Source organism: Phocoena sinus, chromosome 4 (assembly GCF_008692025.1).
Source record: "Phocoena sinus isolate mPhoSin1 chromosome 4, mPhoSin1.pri, whole genome shotgun sequence".
Taxonomy (NCBI): domain Eukaryota; kingdom Metazoa; phylum Chordata; class Mammalia; order Artiodactyla; family Phocoenidae; genus Phocoena; species Phocoena sinus.
Window position 1 is genome coordinate 140,652,380 of NC_045766.1, and position 24,636 is coordinate 140,677,015.

General features: G+C 43.0%; 1 protein-coding gene across 1 annotated transcript in view; it reads right to left on the bottom strand.

Moving 5' to 3' along the window:
- Positions 1 to 24,636, bottom strand: part of DSCAM (DS cell adhesion molecule) — a gene marked incomplete at its 5' end in the record, with an annotated part of 749,720 nt that overhangs the window by 79,653 nt on the left and 645,431 nt on the right. Inside the window, 2 exons of the mRNA XM_032629458.1 lie at positions 8,080 to 8,213; positions 19,906 to 20,061. Coding sequence (XP_032485349.1) covers positions 8,080 to 8,213; positions 19,906 to 20,061 — 290 coding nt within the window. The remainder of the gene's footprint in view (positions 1 to 8,079; positions 8,214 to 19,905; positions 20,062 to 24,636) is intronic.

A 24,636-nucleotide genomic window follows, 5' to 3' on the forward strand; every position in this document is an offset into this window, starting at 1 on the left:
TACAAATGATCTCTCTGTAAAAAGGCTTTATTAATTTAACTTGATTGCTATCAGCTATTCAACAAATTTTGCACAGAAGAACTGGTTTAGCATTACATAACTTCTCACAACATAAGAAAGAAATTGTGAGAAAGGCTGTTCTAGGTAATAAATGTAATAGAGGTATAATATATAGTTTTGGAAAAAAAATAGCCATTCTTAATTCTTAATTGAAAACGATCTGAAGCCATTTATTTCCTTAAATAGTACCCCATGTCTGTATCAGAACAAGTCAAAAAGATGATATGTTTTCAAAGCTGGAATCTTTCAAAAACTCCAAAAGCTAGTTGATCAAAAGGGTATTTTCATCTGTGGCTACTTTGGAAGCAGTAAGAAGCAGTGGAGAAGTTTACACCGCTGTCTAGTCTGAATGAATGGCAGTTCAAAGCCAGAATGTGTATTGGCAACTTATCTGCAAAATTGGGCAGGCAATCTTGTGAGACTGGGCTTGAAGAGTGATTTTTAGGGCTTGTTTCTGTACAGAAATTCCATTTGAATAAATGATTCTGCTTCCCTTTGTTCAATAAAGTCCAAAATCGGGCTCAGGATTTTAAAGGCCAAGCTTTCTCCCAACCTTAGCATAGGGGGTCACCTGCATTTTGACCTATTATAGCAACTGGACAGCTTCACTTTATGCCCAATGATACTGAAGCACCACAGATGATGATTTAAAAAAAATTAAAATATGGACTTAACAGAAATATTGAGCAGTTATTGGCTGGTTCACTGAGGATAGATAAAGAACTAGATTATTGCTCTTCATCTTTTTAAAGAACTAGATTATACAAGATAGCATGTACTTCCCCTCACTCCCCCAAAGAGCTGGAGTCTAATAAATATATGTAAATTGCAGCACAAAAAATTTAAAGCAGATTTAGAACATATTTCATCAGAACTGGCCATGAAATACTGAGATATTTCTAAGGAAGCTCAAGAATATATTGATACTTCCCCAGAAATTTTATGAAACCAGAGTTGGTTTTCATATGCTTAGCTGTAGGTCTGTCTCAAGGAAACTTTTCTAGTTTTCTCCCAGTCATATGATAAGATGCTGAGTGCTAGAGTAGAGCTCAGTTAATCTCAAGAGCATAGAGAGCCTAATGCATGTCTGTCACACAGAGGTGCCCAAAAAAGATCTGCTGACACGTGATTAATTGCGTATATGTATGTGAAACATGACTGTGTATTCTTTGGATGACTTTTGGCAACTCCATAATTTACAGCGTTGCCATTACAGAATAAAGAGGTCCAGCAATAAGTCATTTAGCTGGAACTGTGGCAGAATGATTTCCATGTCAGTGACTCAAAAGCACAGGCATTTTATCTAAATCCTTAGGGGATGGAAAGCATCCCAAAGTATATAACACACTTTTCCTGCCTTATTAAGTAGAAACTTCATTATACAGTTTAACCTCTATTGGTTGACTCATAGCCATCATCCATAAAATTTAATTCAACATAGCATTTGCTGAACATCTACTATGTCACCATAATACCGGGGTTTCCAAAAGTATAATAGTAACTAACTGTGGTTCCTGTATTTAAGAAACTGACGTGCCACTGTGGGGGCTCAGCTATGCCCCCCTCCAACAGTGATGCAAGAGATTATGGTTACATCAAAGAGAGGTTAAAAAATCAGTGCTGGGGATGCTGAAGCGAAATGGGGCCAGCTTCCCCAGGGAAGGCAGTAGGCTGTTAGGGTGAAGAGCCTAGTCCCTGAGCTCAGACCCCTGTGGGCTACAGACCCTGTCTTTACCTTGCTAAGCTGCGTGGTCCTGGGCAGGCTGCACAGTCTCCATGTCAGCACCAGTACAGAGAAGAGAATAAAAACAACCCTTCTTGCATAAGGTAATCATCAGAATTAACTGTTGAAAGCAGTATTTTTAAAAATGTGGTCCATAGAAGCAATTTAATGGGCCTGGAAATCATTTAAAAAATAAAAGAAGAAAAAAAAATCCAATATAACAGAAAATATCAGAGTGCATCATGTGTAGTAAATGAATTTTTGTTTACAAGGCTTTTGCTGTGTGTGTGTACTGGAGTGTGATCATAAAATATATTTCCGATTGTGAGTCATGAAAAAACAAGTTTGGAAACTATAAGCATAAAACATTTAACACAGAGCAGCTAGAATATGGCAAGTGCTCAACAATGTTAGAATAAATAATGTGGCATCTAAGTTGAGCCTTAAGAATAAACATTATTAAAAAAAAAGAATAAACATTATTACATGGGAGGGTGAGAGGGAAAAGAAAAGGAGGAGGAGGACCTAACACACACACACAATACACACACAACACACACACACACACACACACACACACACACAGGAGACACAGTGTGGCTTAGATTTTGGATGGAGGAAGGTTAGTAGAATAGGAGACTGAACAACCATTGGAGCTGGGTTATGGAAATCTGCCCAGGTCATCTTGAGAATTCTGAACATTTTTTAGGTAAAAAGGGATTATCCAAGAAATTTGCACAAGGGCATGACATGATTGGACAAAGAATTTGGAAGAATAATTATGACAGTGATGCAGACAGTGGAAGGGAATGGATATGGGTAGTGGAAAGGCTTCTGCCCTAGTTTGGTTTCCCAAGCAAGGACTTGAACCAAGGCAAGGGTGGTGGGAGTGAAAGGAAGGGAGAGGATTAGAAAGATGTTGTGGAGAAAGACTCTTCATGACACAATGTCACTCTGCAGGTGCTATTTCCCTTGGTCATAAAACCCTCTCATCAGGTACAATTCTTCCCCTTCTGCAAGCCAGGGCTGTATATATGTCCTAAGTAACAGTCTCTGGCCTGATTATTTGAGTAACACCTTCCTACCTGACTCCTGTGTCATCCAGTGCTGTCCATGCCACTGTTGTGTCATTTACCATGCCACACAGAGCAGTGACCATCTCTAGTATTTTCTGCCCTCCATAGAACTAGGAACTTTTCAAAGAAAGACACTCTATCCTTTGTCATTGCAGTCCCATGGTTATATTAGAGTTGTTCTCCAAACATTCTGGTTTGCCTGTCTTCTGGGTATGTGTTTGGATTGTAATCTTGGTTCCCTTGTGGTTGAGTGAGGCTATGTGATGGATTCTAGCCATTGATTTGTGCTGGAGCATTTAATGCCTATGTCAGACCTTCCAGAGATTTCTTTCCCTCAGCCATAAAACCCATATGGGTCCTTCCTGGAGTGAAGATAACATGGATCAGAGCTACCACCAACTCACAATGAACATGAATGTGAAAGAAAAATAAAGCTGTTATTTGTGGAAATTACTGAGATTTTTAGACATGCTTGTTACACAGCATAACTCAGCTTCTCCTGACTGATATACCTCCAACTCTGGCTCAGCCCTTGGCACAGGGTAGCTCTCTACAGAGATTTGCTGGGTAAATGAAGAAATGATTTGGAAACCAATCAGATAATGAGTGGAAAGGGAGAACAGGAGTCAAAGGTAATCTAAGGCTTAGCTTTGTCTAAGGTAATCATTAGCTTAGTCAAAGGTAATGATTAGCTTAGCTGAGAAACAGGAACAGAAGGGGGGCAAGAATAAATTTGGCTCTGGACATGTTGGATGTGGTGGGGTCTCCAAGAAGACATGGATGGTAGGAAGTTGACAATATAGGACTGATTGGTTCTCTAAGATTCTCAGAGTTAGAGATAAACATTTTGAACCCCTCAACTTCAGATGAAAGTTAAATTATGAGAATAGATTCAATTATTCAGGGAGATAGTAAAGAATATGAAAAGAAGGTAGGGTATTGAAAAGTGCCTACTTTTAAGGGTGGGGTGTTGAGGGAGAGGGAGGACAAAGGAGAAAGAATAAAAGGATAATGGAAGCTAAGAAAAACAAATTTAAAAACAAATAACTATATAATAGCTTGTGATGCTACAACTTAAAATAGGAAGAGCATTACTTCTTCCTAAGAGGCAATGGCATTTTACAACCAGGAGGCCCATGGTGACTTCTGAGAGAGGAGCAATCAATATTATGATGAGCATCATTATAAATTCAGGTGGTCACATTAGCTACTACTTCCCTGATTCTGTTATTGCACCATTTTTTTGACTTGAGATTCCTGAATATTTGTGGTTCTCTAAAGCCACTCTGTCTTGTCCTCAGCCCCACTATAGCTTTAGGCAATGCAGTCTAGGGAGGGTTGGGAGGCAAACACATACCTGCTACCTTGGCTTGAATGTTGTCTGGACCTGGTAGAGGCTACTTTCTTTGCTTCCTAGAAGACTTGCTTAATTCTGAGTTGTGGGCTCCACTGTGGAGAGTTGGCTGCTATGAGTCTCATTTGCTCATTCAGCAGCATCTACTGAGCTCTACTTTGTGCAGGAACTGGCTAACATTATCTTCTGAAACTGGAATAACTGAGGTGGATCATAGTGCACTGATATAATTTTTTTAGACCTTCTGATTTTTATTCTTCATTAATGAGAAGTTTGTGCTATCTAATTTTACATTTCTATGTCCATCAGCTTAGCCTTGCAGAACAGACAATTTCTACCTCCTAGTTCTTATGTAATATATAACATTTTTCACAGTCTGCTTTTAAGTAGGGAGGGTCGTTAGAGAGGAAATCCAGGTTAACTACTTTCTACCTGGGACCTTACAAGGCTAGCTCATTACTTTGGATTTCCATTGCTTCTCATAGTGTATGAATTGATCATCCAAACCATTATATACTAAAAGTAATAGCCATGGTTCCAAAAATTATATGATGAATTCCTTAATCAAACAGATTTGAGGTTTTGCTCTGACTGGGAAGGTTGATGTCTCTTTGCATTAGCTGGTCCCTCACAGTGAGATTAATGTTTACCAAGCACCACTTTTAGACAACCAGCCTTGAGACAGATTTCCAGTTTCTTGTCTGGCAACATACAAAGTTTCATGTGCTGACGCCTTTTACTAAGCTGACCTGAGAGAACACCGTGAAACAAATGCCTATAATCAGACAATGCATCGTACATATTAGAGAAAAGAGCCTGTGTCTTTTAACAAGGCACTTTCACAAGGAAGGGGCATGAATTGAGGATCTTGAGAGAAAATTTACATCAGCAAGGAGGTTAGCCGAGGGACTCTCATAAAGAAGATTAAATTACGGAGTATGCTGTGTCCTAATTTATCTTCCCGTGTTCTACATTCGACTATGAAGTCATTTCAAAGGAAAAACATTCAGATACACGAGCAGGAAAAATACACAGAACTGGGACTGCCCTCTGGTGTTTCTTTCGATACATTGGCAGAAAAGTAAAAGCCTTAGAAAATTTGATGGCATTGTTTTCTGACTTAAAATTAAATCGCAGACACTAGAGATGGGAAAAATTCCCCCTTTCCAGTAACTTATAGTTCCTTATTCATTCCACGGGAAAAAAACAGAATAGTAGATGGAATTTTTTAAGTCTTCACCTCTGAAGACACATGTATTAGTTCTCTCTCATCTTTACTTGCAATGGTATTATTTTATTTTAAAAATAGGTATCATATGAGAAGTCTCTTTACCTCACACTCAATTTTGCTGTCAACCTAAAACTGCTCTAAAAAATAAAGTCTATTAAAAATAGGCCTCGTGGTCTTAAGTGATATTTGAAATAGATGAATAACAATGTGGTTCTAGAGATGGAAGAAAACTGATTCTGGTTCAGTTCATGTTATTGAGGACAGCTCTGGAGTTCTGGGTCCTCTCTGCAAAGCTTAATAAGTGGTGCTTCCCGGGAGACCACAGGCACCTTGTGATAATCATATTTCTAGATTTACAATGTTTTTTTTTAATATGGTTAAAGACCGCACAGAAACACCTGCTAGTGGTTGTAAGACATCAAGGAGGTGAGAAATTCAGTTATTTCCCACCTTTTCTGGTTAGTTTGATCTCGCTAAGGTATTTTTTGAAAGGCTCTTGTTGAGAAGGTCCTGGATAGTTCAATCCCATTATTCTATGCAGGGAGAGACTGGAAATCTCTTGGGAAATTATTTATATTCCATCCTACAGAGTGTTCGATGGATACTGTGTTTGGGATAGTAACTCCTCCTTTTTTACAGGACTTAATTCGTAGGCTGGGAGGATGGACAGTAATATGGCACCCACGATCCACAAACGCGGGCTTGCTCCGCTAAGCCTCAGTCACTCAGGACTAATTACAAATAAGCCAGGTTGGGGCTTTTAGTTTAGAGATAAATAGCCGATTGGGAAGACAGAATGAGGGTGAGCTGCCGGTGTTCCCTGCTGGCTCTCTCTAGCTCATTGGAGTCAGAAGAGCAATTGGGAGTCCTACAGCAAATCAAGAAATGAATGAATGAATACAAATAAAGAAGCCCTTCATATTCGAGTGAAATATGGGCACACTTTCAGCAATAATTTTGTCTCTCTTTGCTGAATGTGGTGGTATGTCAGGGCTGATGCCCAAAGGATCAGATCCTGCACAGGGTCCTCAGTGAATGGCCTCTGAGTAGAGGGCCACCCACCATGTCCTCTACACTGCTCTGCATCTCTGGACTTTGATGGTGGGATCTGATGGTAGGATTCAGCAGGTGAGAGGTAACAGCATGTTTGAAACCAGATAAGGAACTCACACAAGTTCTGAAACCCATATCTAAGCATATTACCTCTAAGTCTTTACTTCAACTCCAGAGGTGCTGCTGTTGACATATAAACAGCAGAACATACAACTTGATAATTTTCAGAGACGGAGGCCCAGCTGTGAGCCACACTCCTGCTCTCCCCCTGTCTCCCCACCATTAATCATCCTCAGTGTCTATAGTGCCACTGGGCCTCTGGGTCCCCTACAGACTCTAGACTTGGGAAAGCATGTCATTTTAATTAAAAAGTAATTACTAAATTAGTTCAGGAATGTTATTCAACCTTAAAAAGGAAGGAAATTCAGACACATGCTACAACATACATGCACCCTGAACATATTATGCTCAGTGAAGAAAGCCAAGCACAGAAAGATAACACTGTCTTATTCCGGTGATATCTATGAGATTCCTAGAATAGTCAAATTCACTGAGACAGAAAGGAGAAGGGTGGTTGCCAGGGGGTGGGGAAGGGAGAATGGGAGGTAGTGTTTCATGGGCACAGAGTTTCAGTTTTCCAAGAAAAGAGCTCTGGAGATGGATGGTGGTGATGGTCTCACAACAATGTGAATGGACTTAATGCCACTGAATCGAACACTTAAAAATGCTACCTTTTATTTTACCACAATAAAACCAAAATTAATTTGTGTATTCACTCCACAAACAGTGAATGGCTATGCATGTCATGTGCTGTGCCGGGAGCTGGGAGATGGAAAGATGGATTGGACACAGCGCCTACCTCAGAAAATGTCATAAACATTTCTACGAAGATGTCATAAATTTCATGAACCATTTTTTGTTTTCTTTGAAATTTCCCCTTTGGATACACATATTCTTCTGTTTAAGAAACACTCTAACCCTGTAAGTAGCATTCAGTGGTATTAATACTAATGACAGTAAATCCCATATTTTGAAATATTAAGTACCCTACCTACCTTTTAATTCCTTCACAATGAATTAAGCTGACTTTTGTACTTGTGAGGGTCATAGAGTCTTGTTAAAGTCCTTCATTTCTAGCATAACAAGGGTTTTCCGGCTGCTGGGTCTCAGTGGGCGATGGGCAAGGAAGGAGGACGGGGTCGGGGTGTGCGAGGGAGGCAGGTGAAGCATGAAGTGCATTGAAGGATGAGCCCAACAGCAAAATCAATAGGTAGTGTCCACTGACGATCAATTAAGGCCTCCGGGTTTTGATTTTGATAAGCCGGCTGGCAGTGTTTGTGGGAACTCACCCAATAAACAATCATTCCAGACAACCATGTCCCTTAGAAGGATTCAGAAGTGTATTTTCCAGTGAGGTGGTAATGAGGACCTTGCTTTGTATGTGCAGACAGGAGGGAGAAGAATAAAACCACTGGGGAAACCCAAGGAGGTGGGAAACAAAGGAAGGAGAATGTCTCAAGCGAGCGCCTGTGGCTCGTTTCTGGAAGATGCTTGAAAGGCACTGGGTGATTTACCAACTTACTGTGGGGTAGGGGTGGGAGCAGAACACCGTGTACTTTCGGATGATGCCATTCAGTTTGAGAGGGGGGAGCCAGGACACAAAGACCATGGAGGCTGAGGCCGCAGCCGCCTTGACTCCCGCGGGGGGACCTGGAACTGGAAAAGCAGAAAGTTTAGTGACAGAATGATGGAGCTTCCCTCCCCGCCACTCCAGACCCACCACCCCACAGGACACCGCTGGGCCCTGCCACTCTCTCTTCCCAGCTCTGCAGGAGTCAGGGATGCGGGCTGAACTGTGTCCCTCCAAACCCATGCCAACTACAAATTGGCACTTGCCATCTGCCTCTGCAAGGATTAAATCATGAACTGCTGCAGCCGCTGACCTTCAACATCTACTGAAAGGAGCTCAGGGTGGACATCAGGAATGAGGCCCTCTGTGCTCTGGGAAAAACTGGTAGAACATGTCTTCATATAGATAGGTACTTTTAGGAGAAGATTTTATGAGCCTGATTCTTGCATCTCCTCGTATCTAGAAAAGCACTAAAATCATTAATGGTGACACCTGTTCCTCATGACTAGCAGGAAGCTTCTGCCAAAACGTGTGCTTGACTGCATGTACCTCCTTCACTGAAATCATATGTAACACTGACCTTCCCCACTACCTCTTTGGAGAAGTTTCTCAGAGCTATCTTAAATTCTGTCTCCTGGGCTATAGTTCTTATTTTGCCCCAAATAAAACTTAACTCACAACTCTCACGTTGTGCATTTTTTTTTTCAATCAACACCCACTTGTTGAAGCCCTAACCCTACCATGCCAGAATGTGACCTTATCTGGAGATGGAATCTTTAAAGAGAAAATCAAGTTAAAATGGGGTCATTTGGGTGAGCCCTGACCAGCATGGCTGGTGTCCTTGTAAAAAAAAGGGAGATGTGGACACAGAGATATACATGGAGGCAAGACAATGTGAAGACACAGGGAAAAGATGCCCATCTACAAGCCAGGGATCGATTCTCTCTCACAGTCCTTGGAAAGAACCGACCCTGCCCACCCCTTGATCTTGGACTTCTTGCCTCCAGAAACGTGAGACAGCACATTCCTGTTGTTGGTCCCCCAGGCTGTGGGACTTTGTTACAGCCACCCTGGGGGCTGACACAGTGTCTTTCTGACCAGTGACCTAGGAGCTCCACTAAGTTATGTTCTTGGGCATATCCCCTAAGAACCCACTTTAGCAAGTATCCTGCTCAGTCAGTTTAGCCAGAATCTCCACAATATCTTATCACCTTTGATATCGATCAAAGTCCTCACTCTCTGTCATCACCAGGTAATCTCTGATCCTCCTCACCTGCCTTTTGCGAAACTCCTGTGAAGCCAGTTTAGCCAGAATGCCCCTCACCCCTGATGTTTCCTCTTAGTAATTTTTTCACCCAATGACCCCTCTTCCTCCCCTTCACTCCTTGGCTATAAATTCTTACCTTTCCTTGTTGTATTCAAAGCTGAATCCAATCTCCCTCCCCTACTGCAAAGCACTATTGTGGTCATGCCTTCACCTATCAAATCGTTCCCCTGAATGAAGCCTGCCTTGCTGTTCCTTAACCAGTGTCATGAATGGTTGTTTCTGTGACAGAACTAACACAATCAGCTCAAGTCCCTATTTTCCCAGGAGCCTTCTCTGTGTTTTTCAGTCCCTGATGACTTCCTGCCTCTGACTAGTAGAGAATTTAGCTTCTGGGTCATTCTTTCTTCTGCTACAGTGTTTGGCTTTGAACAGGCTTGGGAGGTACCTCTTGCCTCCTGAGTTAGGAATGAGGGCGAATTACCTCAGTCATCAGAGATCACCCTTCTGTGCCCAGAACACTTTGTAATGACACCTCTATTTGGCTCAGGAGAGGCTCAGAAGCAGCTTTTATGAGTATGAATTTTTGTGTCCAAGATTCACAGTTTATACAGACAAAAAACTCCCCTCTGTAAATCATCTAAAAATGCAGAAAAGGGTGTTGACGACATGAAGCTTAATCTGAGAAGTGAGATTGAACATAAGTGACCTTCTCTCCACCCTTTTGTTTTCCAGGTTGAAGAGGGAGAATGAGGTGAGGTGGGTAGAACATGGGATAAAGAGGAGAGAGTGTTAAATCTGCTGTGAGAGAAACCACGAGGTTATTGCTTTCCTCCTCATTGTTTTAACTTTTCACGTAGAGAGAGGTTCCCCCCTTGATGGAGACCTTGAAATTCAAACCAGTAAGGTCCCCTGTGAGCCCCTGGAGGAAGCTTTGAGTTCCTTCCTTCTCCAAAAACAACCTAACTTCAGAGTAAATATTTTTGGAGTTGAATGTGTATCTCATAATTGTCACCTTCTAGGTGACAATTCTAGGTCAAATTATGCTCAAATTTTGACCTTGACTCTTCTAGGTCAAAACAACAAAACCAACAACTCCGGAAAGAGTTAACGGGGGTTGGACACAGTCATCATTTGAAAATACAAAATCTTGGGATCAGTTTTTTGTTTAGTTTTTTTGCGGTACGCGGGCTTCTCACTGCTGCGGCCTCTCCCGTTGTGGAGCACAGGCTCCGGACGCGCAGGCTCAGCAGCCATGGCTCACGGGCCCAGCCGCTCCGCAGCATGTGGGATCTTCCAGGACCGGGGCATGAACCCGCGTCCCCTGTATTGGCAGGTGGACTCTCAACCACTGCACCACCAGGGAAGCCCTGGGATCAGTTTTTGACAAGTTCCACCAAGAGCAAAAGGTCTAGAGAAAGGAACACATAGGAGTGATGAAGCTTGGATTAATAGGTCCTTGGGAACAAGGTACCTTTGTCCTGAATATGCTTAGTTTTCTACTGGTGAGGGCTATCACCAAGACATCTACAACCTGGCTCAGAGCCACAGGGGTTCCTCCTGAACGCCAAGGGTAGAGCGTACACATGCTTAATATTCCCACGCTAATGGATGCCCCCAGATTGGCCAGAACCCTCCATATCTTCCGTAAAGCAAACCACGCAGCTGGCGTCCACCAGGCACTCCCTCTGGCCAGCGTCCTTCTAGGACCCCAAGTACATTGGCAACAACCCCTTGGCTGGCTGCTCATCAGGAGTGTCAGGCTTGTTTCCACCCTGCTGGTGACAATTGTACTTGTCAAGGTAATGCAGTTTAATTTATGGAAACTGATGAAATATGAGTGCACAAAGAAAACTGTTTTTAGGACAATTGATGGGACTTTGGAAAAGCTTTCTGAAGGTAAGTTTAAAAAAAAAGAAGCTTCAATTAGGTTTGGGCAAGACTAGTGAGAAGAACAGGTCACATGGCAAAAAAATCAAGGCAAACAGATAAAAAGAAATTAAAAAGCAGATTATTGACCAATGATAATACATGTTTACTCCACGATCAAGAAATTAAAGTGGAAATTACAGATGGTCCATGATGGATACAGTTCAAAGAATGAAAAGTGACATAGAACTCTCATCTCTTCATCCCAAACTAAAGAAATGAGTCTGGATCATTCGATTAGACAATGATTATATAATAAATGTGTATTTATATGTTTTAAGTTAAACTACAATGTTTGAGTTCTGTCTCTTGGTCACTGTAAAATGTAGTGATTCCTTCTTTAGTAGATTATTTCCATTAACTTGCCTGGATCACGTCAGATCAAAGGGTTTTTCACTGCACTTACTACCTAAACCCCCATGTGGTTCCTCATACGCTGATTTATGATCCATCTTGTACAAAATCTTTCCTTGTAGCATTATTAGAATTTTGCACAAGAAAATAATAAATATACAGAAACTGAGGCACAATACATTGGAGAAAGATTTTCAGGATTTCTGAGCCAATATTTTACGAATGAGAATTTAAAATTTTAGTTCTGGTTTGGATTACACCACAATGGTTAAAGGTGTGGGCTTTGCAGCCTCCACTGTGGGCTTTTCTCCAACTTTATCACTTGGTTCTGTGTCCTGGGCAAGTTCAGAAGTTCTCTAATAAGTCTTAGTTCCCTCATCTATGAAGCCAGAACAATAACTATACCAAGTTATTATTTTACTGTTAAGATTATGAAAGAGAATTCATGTGAAGAATTAATACGAGTCCTGTATATAATACACACTGAATAAACTCTCGCTATCATTTGTAATAACCATCGCCATTTCTTTATCGTACATATTGCTAAAGGATTCTGGCCTTTACTTTGTAACTCAGTGTTGAATTATAAACACCAAATGTTGAGAGGGGCAGGAGACAGAGATGGCTTAGGAGGGTGTGTCTGGGACATAGTTTGATAAGACACACTCCTAGTCATCAGGTTACATTTTGGTAATCTGCTTTTTTCTTATGAAGATACAGGTAAGCTTAGGTAGCTTTCATGAATTTCTGGCCATCGTTGAGTGAACTTATGGCTCCAGGTTTGACTGGTTGAAGTTAAGAATGCAGCAGCTGAGGACCATCTCTTCTGCATTCTCCCATGTGCTCCCCTGTGCACGCAGATGCTCTCAGAGCTCTCGTGTCTGATGGCCCCGGCATCTCGGCTCTGACTCACGCACCTTAGACCTATCCTGTTCAAAGCAGGGCTCATCACCTTCTCTCCCAAGCCTCCTTCCTCCCGTCCCCTATTGCAGCAAATGGCACAGCCACATCCTTGGTCGCAAGAGCCAGAACCTAGAATTCTCTTCCCTTCTCGTTGCCTCTCGGTGGATGTGTAAGGTTGGTGTGTGCTTTAGACCTCCACGTGGACGTGTCAGGTCAGTGGCTGGATTCTCTTCCTGGCTCTGCGTCACTGCACAGCACTGGAGCCCTTTGTAGGTCCCTGGGTGTGGCGTGCGTCTCCCACATCAGGTCATTGACACATGATGACTGACAGCCTTGGGTTCCTCCTGCCTGGAATTGTTCCCCACCCTCCACCTTGTCCTCGGCAACTCTAACTCATCTCAGCTTCTGCTAGTGCTTGCTTTCTTGAGAAAACCTTCTCTGTCACTAGCCTAGGTGAGGTTTGTGACAACTTCAGGGCGGGTTGTCTCTGAAGATGCTTCTTCATGGCACTCGTCATAACCCACTCAGGAGTGATTGGTGAATATCTGTCTCCCCCACCAGCCTGCGAGCCCCACCTGTCCTGTTCTCTGCTGTGTCTCCAGTGCCCGGGCCAGTATCTGGGGCATACTAGGTCCTCCAAGCAGACTTTCTAAATGAGCTCAGTGTGGCAGGCAGGATTCTAAGATGGTGCCCAAGATTCTCGCCCTCTGATATCCACACCTGTATAATTACTTCCCCTTGAATGTGGGTGGTACTTGTCACTATGACGGATGGATCACTCTCAAAATCAGGTTATATTGTGTGCAAAGGTGAAGGGATTTTGCAGATATAATTAAGGACCCAATCAGCTGACTTTAAGTTACTTGAAAGGAGAGTAACTTGGGTGGGCCCAACCTAATCAGATGAGCCTCTTAAAAGAGGGTCTAGAAGTCAGAGAGGGATTTGGAGTAGCAGAGACAGGCTCCTGTTGGTGATGAAGAGGTCAACTGTCCTGCTATGACCACACGACCATGTGACCCTGCTGGGGCCATGAGACAGGGATTGGGGAGTGGCCTCTGGGGGCTGAGGAGATGGTCTCAGCCCTAAGGGAACTGGGTCCTGTGGACTGCCAGTGAGCTCGGGTGAGGATCCCACCTCAGATGAGATCCCAGGCCCAGCCAACACTGTGATTTCAGCCTGTGAGACCCTGCGCGGGGGCCTGGCTAACCTGTCCCTGGACTCCTGACCCCAGGAAATGGTCAGATAATGAATTTGTATTGTTTTAAGGTGTTGGTTTGTGATGATTTGCTACACAGCATGGAGAATGGGTCCACACAGTCAAGCCACCTAAGAGTGTATCTTAATGTGAAACATCAACCTTATTGCTCTGTAAAAATATTGCCTCAATCTGAAATGAGACAAAAGTCTGATAAGTACCTCACAGACACTGGTCAGCTTCGTTTTTGTCATCATCATTTTTCTGGTCTTAGAGATCAGCCTCAGGCAGGGGTATGTGTGTGTGCGGTTTGTGGCTTGTGTGGTGTGTGTAGTGTGTGTTTTGTGATTTGTGTGATGTGTGTGTGACGTGTGTGTAGAGTATGTCTGCGTGTGTAGCATGCATGGTGTGTGTGTGGTATGTGTGAGTGTGTGTATAGTGTGTGAGTGTGCATGTGTGGTTTGTGGTGTGTATGTGATGTCTGTGCTGTGTGTGGCGTGGTGCACACACCAGTGTGTGTGTATGTGTGACCCGCCGTGACAGCCAGGTCCACCTGAGCGCCAGGCTCTGCAGTGGCTTTTCTGAGCCGTGAGCAGATGACATGATGCTGCAGGGACACCTTCACAATAGCAGTTGTCGTCATGGCCAAGCAATGCATGAGGCCCCTTTTCTCTTCTGGTTTCCATCAGGCTCCAATATGTCTGGCCTTTGCACGCATTAGAGCACTGGTTTCCAAACACTCTTCAAAGTGGACAAATCCTTTTAAGTGTCATGTGGGAGACCCATGCATAACACAGTGGAAGTGGAGTGGCTTCTCCTGAAGCAGAGCTGGGAGGGAGCCCTTCAGGGGCCCTCCCCATTACCACTGGGCGTCTCTGAAGCCCCCCTAGGAGCCCTTGGACTTCCTAGGAACCTGTGTGAGAATCATTGCAGCAGAGGAAGCTTTGACATCCACGTGGTGGAAGGCCTCCCAGGACATCCTGGTCTGTTGTGTTGCTGCTGTATCTGCTACTGCACAGAGCACATCACAACCCTGCCAAATGCTGCAGGACTCTGGAATCCTAAGCAGTATTGATACCGATTAATTGACAGGCTTTCTCACGGCACACAAAGCCTTCAGTGTCTCCTGAAGGGCAGCACTGCTGGTGGTCAGGCAAATACACACACGCACACACACACACAAACACACACACACACACACACAAAGAGTCCATCACCTTTAAGGTGAACCAGGGTGCAGTTACACTATCACCTGAGAACACACCATCCATGCCTTCAAGAGGATGTATGGCTCAAGATATGGCTGGCCAGAGGAATCAAATATCCTGATGTCTGTTTATTTTTCTCTTGCTCTGAGCTCCACTTTCAGATGTCCTGCTAAACAGATCATTAACCATGGCAGAGAGGGACCAAAGATCACATATCACGGCTCCTGCTGGACTTCTTCCCACAGAGCTATGTGGATTTGTGATGTATTCAGTAAATATCTGCACTTAAACACAACCGTCGCTATTTAGATATATGTAATGTTTTCTTTTGTGGAAAAGGATCAGGGCTGAAACTACCTTCTGCCAGCAGGACGAAAATAACAATTGGAAAAATAATAAATTGCGTTTGTGTGTGTTCTCTTCCCCATGGCTTGGCTCAGATTATATTCTCAGCAAATAAAATGGTAGCAGGATTTCACAAACGTTTTAGAATTCAGAATTAGCTGTCCTGTGTTCAGAAACAAAAAGCTTGATTGGCAAATAATCTTTTGTGGTCTTGCAGCAATAAAAAATGTGCAAGTTCTCAATGATTGAGCAGTCCTGGGAAGAAGACCTGAGACGTCAGTTGTTCTTATGGACCCTGAGAATATCTCTGTGGACCCACAACTATACTGATGGAACTGAGACTATGGACCCAATAGTATGTCCAAGGATCTATATCAGAGATCTATATCAAGATCTCCATATTCTTGGAGAATATGTCCAAGAATCTTTATAGAAACTGAGAAACTACTTATGGAACAGAAGACTTGTTTTCTAAACAAATATATCAGGTGTGAATTATCCCCTGTAAAAGTAAACGTTTTGTGTGTTTTATTTTCAGTTTTATTTATTTAATCTATTTTTATATATTTATTATTGATTCTGTTTTTATCTCTTTCACTAGCAAGTGATAAATTTTTCGTTTTTAAGATGATCAGTGACCTTACAATATAATTTAAAATTCCAGGCCCCATGACACTGAGGGGTAAGGACGTTAGTTTAAGAACTGTTTTGGGCAGAGAAGTCCTAATTGAATGTTTGCTGTGAATGTGTTAATATTTCTTTACTTGCAAGAGCAACAATAAACAATGAAACTTCAACCTGTGCCTAGAATAGTGCTTTTCTGAGGAAAAACAATAAATGTTGACAATTATTATTTTATATTTTTACATCATTTAATTGAAGTCGGCAGTGTTATCCAAACTTCAAATCATAAGACTTCACAGAAGCATCAACAGGATTTATACTCTGACTTTGATTACGCATTCCTTTCAAGCAGACACAAAATTGGAATCAGTTCTGTAAACAGCTCAAATGTCTATTTATATTAGACACTGAGTCTATAAGGAAGGCTGGCACAATTCTTCACCATTTCTAGATTAGTGAATTTTTCATGTGAATCTGGGAAATAAACTCATCATTATACTAGTTTTTCTCTCCTTCTACCTAATCTCTGCTCTGCTTCTTTTTGAAAATGCTGATGATTTATCCCAAGTAAATACTGACACTCAGCTCTGCATCACTTTCGTCCACATTAGCACAAGTGGAATTCTTGATCTCCTCCCTGGTATGCCCAAGGCAGGGCCTTCCACAATTAATCACATGTCCCCATACTATTAGCACTGGATATGAAAGTAGAGAATAATTGATTGACAAATTACACTTTGGGTCTCAGGGTCAAGTTTTGAGACAGAGCTCTATGATTTCTAAAACTGGAGGAGTAATTAAAAGTTGATCCCAAATTACCCGTCAGTATGGAGCTGTAAAGAGCTTTCTGCTTTTATTGGATTTCTGTATGTTTTTCTGAAAAATGCATGTGTCAAAATTCATGTTGCTGATCAATTTGCTCTTTAAATAATAATTCCAGTGACATCTGTGTTATTGCTTAGCAATGCAAAAGAAGGTTCCACCCTCATTCTGAAGGAGTGGAGATCAAATAATCAAATGTCTAGTGTCAGGAACCATCCCACGATATGTCAAGCTAGGTGATGTTTGCACACATCACTTCACTTTTTATGTCTTAATTCTGTGCAGTCTGATTGTCATGGAAATTTTGTACATGAAAAAAGTCCAGTTCAGAGAAAGTGAGGTAAGGTGTCAAAGTCCCACGGCAGCAGGTGGCAGAGCCAGCATCTAGACACAGCTCTCGGTTGATTACATTCTAAAAATTAAATATGGCTGTCTTCACCCAGGACATAGCTTTGTAGATATCTCTATGAATGTGTGACTTCCTAATGGCATTGCATTTTGACCTTAGATTTCCCTAAAGAATGCAATTCCTTTGGGCAGCATTGGCTGACACCTGCACATAACTGGGAATAATCACTTGTGTGTTCTAGAAAAACTGAGGGTAATGAGGTTAAATTTGTGTGCGGGAACTAGAATGCACAAAGGGCTAGAGAGACAATAAACATAATATGTGAGGGTAGACGGACAGGACTGCTTGGGGAGCGGGGCTGGGTTGGATGAGGGGAGAACAGAGAGTGATGCTGTGAATGTCAGGGGAGTGTCCTTAGGAGACAGAAAAGCTGGGCAGGAAGGGTCTGCCCAAGCCTCTGAAAGTGTGTCCCTAGCTTTGTTCCCACGGGACATAGTGGGGGAAGCAACAGAATGTTGACTGCCTGTGTAGCAAAGGACATCAAAACGGCCAATACGTGGGCACTCATGGGCGATGGAAAACGGCTCTCCCACCCACACCCTGCCCAGCTTCCTGGGGAACAGAGGCCCCGCAAGAAGACGAAAAAACAAAACTGCAGAGCCAAATCAGCACAGAATTCAGGTGTCGTGGTTCCCACCTCAACTCTGGCTTGGGTATAATGCTGAGCTCTGATTTGGAGGATTCCACAAGGGAATCAATTGGATATCAATTGCTCTTTCTTTTAGTAAGGTGGAAACTGCTTTTCTCACTGTTGCCATAATATGTATTATAAGTTAAATTATTCTTCAAAAAGTCTTCAGTAAGGTCCCTCAGGCTTTCCCTTAAAATAATATAAAAAACTATTTTGCCATAGAGTTTTTGTAGGATTGGGAAATAGTCACATAACCAAGTCCAACTTGTGATCTGAAAAATGTGCTACGATTTAAAATTTTACTAAATCATCATAAATTCTTGTAAGAAATTTAAAACATTAACATGAAGCTCTCACATTGAGGGCTTATTCTAATGTTATTCTAAAGCTGGCACAGCATATGACGATGTAGACCATTACATAATTTTTAAGTGGAAAGATGGAAATGATCAGAGCTTACACTAATAGCTAAAGATTCACTGAAATTATTCTAATGGGATACAAAACAGGGATGGCCCTGGGATACAGGCCTGGGATAAAAGGCACTTTTGTTTAAAATAATATGTGCCTCCCCCCACCAAAAAAAGGAAAAATTATAGGGGAAGAGAGAAACAATGGATAAATCAAACAAAGGTGACACAGGAAGTGCTGGTCTGAATCGTGCTGGAATATTTTGGGAGGGCAGCAAAAAGTGTGCATGGAGCAAAGTCAAGAATAGGTGGGTGCCTCCTAGAGAAATGGAAATAAAACAAAAATAAACAAATGGGACCTAATGAAACTTCAAAGCTTTTGCACAGCAAAGGAAACCATAAACAAGACCAAAAGACAACCCTCAGAATGGGAGAAAATATTTGCAAATGAAGCAACTGACAAAGGATTAATTTCCAAAATTTACAAGCAGCTCATGTATCTCAATAACAAAAAAACAAACAACCCAATCCAAAAATGGGCAGAAGACCTAAATAGACATTTCTCCAAAGAAGATATACAGACTGCCAACAAACACATGAAAGAATGCTCAACATCATTAATCATTAGAGAAATGCAAATCGAAACTACAATGAGATATCATCTCACACCAGTCAGAATGGCCATCATCAAAAAATCTAGAAACAATAAATGCTGGAGAGGGTGTGGAGAAAAGGGAACACTCTTGCACTGCTGGTGGGAATGTGAATTGGTTCAGCCACTATGGAGAACAGTATGGAGGTTCCTTAAAAAACTACAAATAGAACTACCATATGACCCAGCAATCCCACTACTGGGCATATACCCTGAGAAAACCATAATTCAAAAAGAGTCATGTACCACAATGTTCATTGCAGCTCTATTTACAATAGCCGGAGATGGAAACAACCTAAGTGCCCACCATCGGATGAATGGGTAAAGAAGATGTGGCACATATATACAATGGAATATTACTCAGCCACAAAAAGAAACAAAATTGAGCTATTTGTAATGAGGTGGATAGACCTAGAGTCTGTCATACAGAGTGAAGTAAGTCAGAAAGAGAAAGACAAATACCGTATGCTAACAAATATATATGGAATTTAAGAAAAAAAAATGTCATGAAGAACCTAGGGGCAGGACAGGAATAAAGACACAGACCTACTGGAGAACGGACTTGAGGATATGGGGAGGGGGAAGGGTGAGCTGTGACAGGGCGAGAGAGAGGCATGGACATATACACACTAACAAACGTAAGGTAGATGGCTAGTGGGAAGCAGCCGCATAGCACAGGGATATCGGCTAGGTGCTTTGTGACCGCCTGGAGGGGTGGGATAGGGAGGGTGGGAGGGAGGGAGACGCAAGAGGGAGGAGATATGGGGATATATGTATATGTATAACTGATTCACTTTGTTATAAAGCAGAAACTAACACACCATTGTAAAGCAATTATACCCCAATAAAGATGTTAAGAAGTCTGAAAAAAAAAAAAAAAAAGAATAGGTGGGTGAATTAATTCTCTGACCCAGCCTTTCCAACAATAGCTCCTGCCCAGGAATGCTGCCAGCTGGTGGGAGCCTCCTGTGTGGCCCCTGGAGGTTCAGACGGGACCTGAGCTCTCCCCCGACAAGCCACCCCCTTTCTCACCATCCTCTTTGGTCCGAGTGAAGATCTGCTCGCTTCGCACGCCGTCCCCAGCCCGGGTGAAGGCCAGCACCTGGATGCTGTAGTTGGTGTATTTCTCCAGCCCGTCCAGCTCCAGGGAGGGCTGCGTGGTGGTGACGTTTTTAATCTCACCCAGCTCTGGAGGACAAGAAAACACGAACCTGTTACCGCGGCTGTGGGCACCGTCCTTGCTGCCCAGCACTGGGCCACGGGCCTCCATCGCTCACGTCCTGAAATCACTCAAGGGGACCAGGCACAGTCTTCATGTGACCCCAACGCTCTGCGACATTTGGAAAAGGTCATTTGCACCAAACTGCCACAGAGCACAGGGCGGAAAATCGGTCTGGAAAACAGCAATTCACTCCAAGTTAAGTGTTATAAACCCAACGCTGGCACCGTGGCTGCCCTCCTGAACTGCCCCCAAGCAGGTTTCCTGCACCCCAGGCCCCAGGGAGCCAGGACCGCTATGCTCACTCTACAGAGAACCTTCTAACTGCTCCTCAAGAAGCTTCTACAAGTCGAGTTTCATTTTTCCATTTAAAAAAGCAAACTCCTTTAAGGTAGACGTATTTTTCAGCACCTAACTTAAGTATATGAGCGACGGCAGAAACAGCAAACCCCTCCTGTCACCTGGAGTGAACCCTCCGGCTGATGTGTCAGGAATGTGGCGTCAGCTAAAACTACTTCACGTTCTGGTGTGGGATCAGCTAATGACGTGCAAAGATGGACCTTTATGCTGGCGCATCTGAGGTATATGATACACGGCAGCTTGAGAAAACTCATGGTGGTGTGTTAAGTCCCGCCACGGGTGCTCTGATGGACGAGGAGAGAGGGGCCTGAGGACTGCTGACCTTTAGGGCAAGTGGCCGTGTGGGATGTTTGGTGGAGGCTCGTCCCCGTGCCCGCTGTGCCCGGTTACTCAGAACTGGGCTGGGAGACGGGGTCCAGGAGGGAGTCCTCCTTGGTGTCTGGCCACCTCCAATGCACACAGTGAGGCTGCCCGAAAGGGTCTCTCGCGCTCTCTGGCCTCATTAAAGGCAGTTGACACGCCGTGCGCCCTTCCTTAGGTTCTGGGTTCCCAGGTTAACTCATTTACACAGCATGGCCATGCTCTTGTTTCCACAACCCATTCATTTTACAGGAGAGGAAACTGAGGCAGGCAGAGACTCAACAGCTTCCCCAGGACCCGGAGCCGAGCACGGGGGCCGACAGCATGGGCCGTGGCACCACAGGGCGTGGCTGCACGGCCCCGGTCCCCACTCTCAGCCACTCCCTGTGGCTGCTCGGTGGGCCTGCATGGCGGCCGGATGAGATGCGGTTCTGCCAGCTGGTTTCCTCTTCCTGCTCTTTGATTTTCTTTCCTCTTGTCCTTCCGGCATATTGCACGGAAGTTCGGAGATTAGTGGCCAGCTGTTTGGTGATTATGGTGACTATTTTCGTCATCAAAAGGATCAGGGCTGAACTGGACATAGCAGGATAGTTGAATTTAAAATAAAGCAGGGGTTAGCCAAGGCTTGTCACTCACATGCCAGGGACCCCTGTGTGTGATGAGGGCTGTGAGGGGATGGGAAAAATGGGCACAGACACAGCCCCGGACCCCAACAGGAGCCCGATGCCTGTTCCCACCTTGGGCACCTTGTGGATGAGTTCTGGGGGCAGGATGCTTTGCTGGGGGGGTGAGAGAAGAGCAAAGGTGCCTGTGGTCTTCTGGGGGAGACCATCTGGTGGCAGACTTTTAGGGGCCACAATCTAGAAACCAGAGCAGATGGCTTATGAAAATGAAAGAAAATGTTTGCTCCTGTGTGGTCACTGTGCATTTGGAAAGCTGACAATCGTTACCCTCAGATGGGTTAGAAATTCTCTCCTGTGAAGGGAAAGTCTGCCCTGGGTGACCATCAGACCTCTTTCCATTATATTATTCATTTATAATGTTCATTTTCCTGAACATAGATAATACAGGTCAATTGGAGTAGGTTAAAAAATTCAAATGCTAATGGAAAAAGTTTAAGTATAGATCTCATCAAGATCTTTTCAGATTTAGGAACTTCTACATTATGCCAAAGATTACACACACACACACAGTCAGGGAAAATGCAACTCAGGGGAGGGGCTTCCACGGGGCTGTATGCAGGGCTGGTAATGAGGAACTGACTATATCATGTGACCTCTTGGGGCCTCTGGTTTTATGCTTTTGTTTTTATCTTTAAGAAGGACCCAGGGTCTCTATGTCATGGGGGAAGTATGAGCTCTAATTATAGTGCAGGGGAAAGGTGTGCTGTGCCGATGGGACAGGGCTCTTCCCCAGTGAGACACAGTGATGGAGAAGAGGACAGTTAAGAGGGAGAAGGGCAAAGTGGGACACCCTGATCTTTTTAAAGAAAGCAACACCTGACACAAAAGCATTACACCCGCTCATGAATTACCATACTAATTAGAATTGGTATCTGGTTATCGACTCATACTGGGGTTCATATTATTTGGATGAACTAATTTATCACGAACCATGAATATGAAAGCAGTCCAAACCCCTGTTCAAAATTACCCCCCCCAAGGATTTTTAAAAACTACCTGTGCCCCAGAATCGACCACAAAAGCACCTCATTCTCTCTGCTGGGAGGGTATGTCCCTGACTCATCAATGTAGAGGAAGTAAAAAGGAAAATTATGAAAAAAGCCAGATTCAAAATCGCAGGCTTCATTTGTCGTTCTTTCAAGCTCCTTTTCTTTTTTTATGGCTTAAACATGGATTTCTATCACCTACTTTTCACGGCCCCAGTGGAGTCATTAAAAAAAAAAAAAAAAAAAAAAAAATATATATATATATATATATATATATATGGGACAGTACAGTAGAAATTAGCATAACACTGTAAATCAACTACACTTCAATAAAATAAATTTTTTTAAATATATGGGGAGTAAAGAATAGTGTTCAGTTGAAATCATGAGTAAAATAATATGAAATTAATATAGAAAATAAATTCAGAAATCATACTATTTATAGTACAAAAATTTCTTTAAAGAAAAACTTCATATTTTAAAACAAAATAGTTTTATGTATTTATTTACACCCTTCTTCATTCTTAAAGGGTCTAAGGAAGAAATCAAAATAGGGGTGGAAATCACTTTTCCCAAGCACCTCCTCAACCTGCCAGCATCGTAGCAAAAGTCTTGGTTGGCACTTAAACGTTGCTTTGATTCAGAATCTGTCGTTTTTGTCTTGAAGAAAGACAGAGGGTTGAAAAGCAGCTCCAATTCCGATGGAAATAGTGGATTTCCAAAGTGTGCCATTTTCCTAGCAATCTTAGACTAACTGCTTCTGTCAGGTCTTAAAAATTCTTTGACTTTCAGATTATAAAATACTCAGAAATTTCACCGACCTATTGTACATTTAACCTGTCCTATCAAATATATTAACCAGTTTTATCTGGTCATATTAACAATAACAAAATGCTTTTTAATGCATATTTTTAAAAGTATTTGGGGCAATTGCTAACCACAGCGGTAGTAACGATCTGTTTCTCTCTTGGCCTGCACGAGTGAGTGTGTGTGTATGTATGTGTGGTGTATCCTCAAGCTTAGCAGGTATAGTTCTTTACATGATCACTATGTGTTGTGTGTCTGTGGGAACCTCAGGGCCACAATCTAAGAGCTTGTGCAGAAGAATCCAGTAATTCCATGAAATTCCCTGCGAATGCATACATGTCACTTCTCAGAGGTAGCAGGTCAGGAATGACTGTTCATAGGTTTCTGAGGGTTTCTTTCTCATCTTTTGGAGATTAAGTGTAGTACTTCTACATTAGGCATTAAGCACATCACCTTGATCTTCATACAGTGAGTAAAAGTATCTTTAGAAACTGTATGCATTTCCAAGCGTTCTTTTTTTGTTTTTTTTTGCGGTACGCGGGCCTCTCACTGTTGTGGCCTCTCCCGCTGCGGAGCACAGGCTCCAGACGCGCAGGCTCAGCGGCCATGGCTCACGGGCCCAGCCACTCCGCGGCATGTGGGATCTTCCCGGACCGGGGCACGAACCTGTGCCCCCTGCATCGGCAGGTAGACTCTCAACCACTGCGCCACCAGGGAAGCCCCAAGCATTCTTTATTTAAAGATTTTTGTTTTTAAATGTTCAAGTTTTTAAAGCTTTAAAGTGTGAAGTTGACTGAACGATATTAACCACATCATCCATCGTAGAACTAAGGTGCTTATAGGCATTATTAGCACATATGAGTAAAATGTGAAAATGTGATGAAGAGTCACCACCGGGTTATGGAAATGTTTCCAACAAGAACAGAAAAGGACGATTTTAGTGTAACACTGCCTTTAGGTGAGTATGTTAGGGTATTTAATTTCATCTTATTCAAGATGAGGATTAGAAACCAGAACAAGTATATGCAATGATCTATTACTGTATTGTGTCAGTAAAGTAGATAATTTGAAATTTTTCGTTGCTCCGTATTTTACTTCTATGGGAGTTTTAAAGCTCTGTTTGCAGGGAGGAGAATCATCTGTTTAACCCTGTGCCTCCGTGGGGCTGGCTGTGCCTTACTGGGCTGGAGGTTCTGTATGCATCACTTATCCCCACTCTCACTAGGCTAGAGCATCCATCGGGGCAGATGCTGCCTCCTCAGCGCCAAGCAGGAGCTCAGCACAGAGTAGCTGCTCAGGTAACACGTCTGCTTCGGGGGTGCCCAGAAGGCGAATCAGAATGTCTCCC